Source organism: Cyprinodon variegatus, unplaced genomic scaffold, assembly GCF_000732505.1.
Source record: "Cyprinodon variegatus isolate N-32 unplaced genomic scaffold, C_variegatus-1.0 Scaffold683, whole genome shotgun sequence".
Taxonomy (NCBI): domain Eukaryota; kingdom Metazoa; phylum Chordata; class Actinopteri; order Cyprinodontiformes; family Cyprinodontidae; genus Cyprinodon; species Cyprinodon variegatus.
The window spans coordinates 59,556-62,777 of record NW_015151136.1 but is presented as its reverse complement, the minus strand read 5'-3'; the positions used below and the strand labels follow the sequence as shown (position 1 = coordinate 62,777).

Genomic DNA, 3,222 nt, shown 5'->3' with positions numbered 1-3,222 from the left:
TGATTGACAGATGACCGTTGATATATGATTGGCCGAATTTAGGTGTTCAGGCTGACGTAGAACTAACTGGCCTGCAGAAGATAACGACAAAAAAAAAAAAAAACTGATTTTAAGACATTTTGGTTTGATAAAGAGAACATTTATATAGATGTTTAAGCCTGAATGATTTGACATTTAAATATGAGTTCCATACGACAATAAACATGCCAATCAGTGTGTCAAGACTGATTGGTACACTGTGGGTATGAATATGAGGTCATTCATACAGATCTGTTGGTATGAATAAACAACATAGTTATCAGTCTCCTTATGACGTCCTTTAGGAACCTTTACATCTGTTGCTTTTTAATGGGACCAAAATATGGTGACATGTAATGTGAAAATGTGACCGCCGATGGTCACATTTACTATACCAGTACCGACCTGGGATATGTGTGCCATTGTACTTGATGTGCATCTCGTGCAGGCCGGCCTGAGTGGGCGAGTACTGAACAGTCACCGTCCCATTCATGTTGTCTGTGATCACAGGCTGGGCAGATTGTCCTGAAGGCATCAACACCTCCCCTGGAGAGGGAACCATAGCAGAGTAAAGGGATCATCTCCTCTCCTGCCTCTTCAGTGTCTAATTTAAACCCCTTTTATTCCAAATGTGCATTAATCTACATATCACACCACATGCATTAACATTTCCAGCGACAATCTATAAGTTTTGTCCAGAACATGTACCAGTGATTTCTCCTGTCCTGAAGGAGAACGGTATGATCATGTCAAATGGTCTGAAGCCGCTGCCATTCAGGTTGCTGCTGACTGGCTGGTAGTTTTCTGATGTCACCTGGAGGACAAGCAGGTAGACAAGGAATCAACAACACGCCCTAGAACTGTACTGGAAGCATGCTGCCCGTACAGGAGCATTATAGGAGGTGCAGAGCAGTAAAGCAGTAAGGAGGAAGACAAGTGTAGCGATGATGATAATGATGCAGCCAGTGAAGAGCCCACAACGTAAACATTAATCCTCAAAAAGTGTGAAAACACTGCCTGCAGAGCCTCCACAGCTATTCCACCATGCTGCCATCCCATTGGCTGAGAGGCAAAGGGAAGCAATGAGGTGATAAAGGGAAATGCAGCCCAGTGAGGGAACTTGGAAATGGAAAGAGCCAGGTTAGTGCTACACCTGCAGCCGTTCACCTGCAACATAAAAAAAAAGAGTGTGTGCTCTGTCTTTGCATTGGAGTGAGGACGATTCTCCCTAAATTTAATCATCCAACTGAGAACCTGCTGGTCCTCACTTTATTTTTTTCTGCTAGGCTAAAGAATAGGATGGAAACTCACTTTAAGGTAAAGGAGTAGTAAGTCAACTAGTGTTTCAAATCAGAACAACACCCAGAACAGGATGTAGCTAAGTTCAAGTTTAGCCTTTCAGCTGTAGTAGGTTGTTGAGCTAATTCCTTGGGGGGGATGTTGAGGTGCTGTTGAGACCATTTCTGGTTGGGCTCCCTTGGTCTGTGCCATAACATAAACTTTTTGGTGGCCTTCATTAACAGGTCTATTTCAATAGCACTATCAAAACTTATATGATAAATGGGAATTTTCATAAGCTTAAAAAAAGTGTTTGATACAATGAAGCACGACATCTTATTACAGAAAATGGAAGCAAACTGGATAAAATCCAATCTAAGTGAGAGAGAGAGACTGAGATTTGCTGACACTAAAATAATATTCTCTGGGGAAACATTAAGCAACTTTTGATCCAGATTAATAATGAAATGGGTAAGTTAAAAAAGGAGGTTCAATAAAAAAATCATCACTGAATGTAGCAAAAACTATAATAATTGTTTTTGACTTCATTGGATGTCCAAATTAAAGTTAAAAATGCCCTGATAGAACGAGTATAGTAGCATACATTTCTGGGTGTAACTCTTTGTCACACATCAGTTGGAAGACACATATGACAAAAACTCAATTACCGTATTTTCGCAACTATAAGGCGCATATAAACGTTTTTTTTTTCCCCCTCAAAATGTGCGGCGCGCCCTATGTGTGTGTTAAATACAGTAATAGCACACATAACTGAGGCTGCGCCTTTTAGTACGGTGCGCCTTATGGTCGTGAAAATACGGTACATGTGGCTAATGGGCAAAGCTGAACATTATCTAACTCTTTTCAGTGTTTAGAAGGAGTTGGAATCAAAGGAAGTCAGTGGGAGTCAACTTATGGTCATCATTACATATAGGAAGACAAAAATGCGCGTTTGTGAGCATTTTTTACCCTTGCTTTGGGACAGAAGGCCAATTTTGTAGGAATATGCTACTTTGTGGTGACTTGCAGCTCCTCATGGGAACCAGAACACTGGTCGCTATGAGAAAAGGTTCTCTTCCAGGATTGGGGTTTAGGGTTAGGTGTGTCTTGGAAAAGGTTGGCGTTAGGTTGAGCATCTGATGAAATGAATATGGAATGAATGGAAGACAATGCCAAGTCCCCATAAAGATAGGACATAAATTGTTTATGCATCAGTGTTAGGCCCAATAACGTCTGGAAACTTCTTTAAGATGCCTATTTACGAAACTTTGTTCTTGGTAAGGCCTGTTGGAACATTTTCTAAGAACCAACAGGCCCTATGAAGAACAGAGTCTGGTCCTAATGTGGCAGGCCGCCATTGTTTAATTTTAGGGATTTGGTTTAAAGCCCTATTGCCAATTATCTTTTGGTTAGGGGTCCGGGGTAGCTGTTCGGGGTTAGGGGTAGCCGTCGGGGCTACGCACACATGGAATAACTGAATTTATGTAAATTCCTAATATGGATAAAATTGCATGTGTGTTTGTGCGTGTCTGTGTTTATGTGTGTATTGGGGTACCCATGGCTGGAAGCCAGCTCTAGGGGGACCAGCGTGTCTCTGTTTCGCCATCTGCTGTTCCCTGATAGGGACTTCATCAGTAGCCTGAGGACATGATAATAAAGATCATCATTAAACCAATCAATTGGGCTAAACTGTGCAGCTTAGTTTTAGTCAGTTCTATTTTACTATTTACTTTTATTTGTACTTTAAAAAAATCTTAATTGTCCCAGAAAAACATATTTAGATCATAAAACTTCAGTGTAGGAGATTCCATGTAACAGACCAACAAAAAGCAGTGGCAAACAAAACTACAAGGGAAATTACATTGGAGAAAGGAAACAATTTGTAGAAATAGATGGTCAGAAATCAGATCTACTAAAAATAACTTG

General features: G+C 40.7%; 1 protein-coding gene across 1 annotated transcript in view; it reads right to left on the bottom strand.

Annotated features, from left to right (window-relative positions):
• The window catches only part of LOC107097300 (filamin-B-like), a 75,771-nt gene that overhangs the window by 20,568 nt on the left and 51,981 nt on the right, over window positions 1-3,222 (bottom strand). Inside the window, exons 30-32 of the mRNA XM_015394398.1 lie at window positions 2,852-2,935; window positions 727-832; window positions 424-564 (exon numbers count right to left, since the gene is read on the bottom strand). Coding sequence (XP_015249884.1) covers window positions 424-564; window positions 727-832; window positions 2,852-2,935 — 331 coding nt within the window. The remainder of the gene's footprint in view (window positions 1-423; window positions 565-726; window positions 833-2,851; window positions 2,936-3,222) is intronic.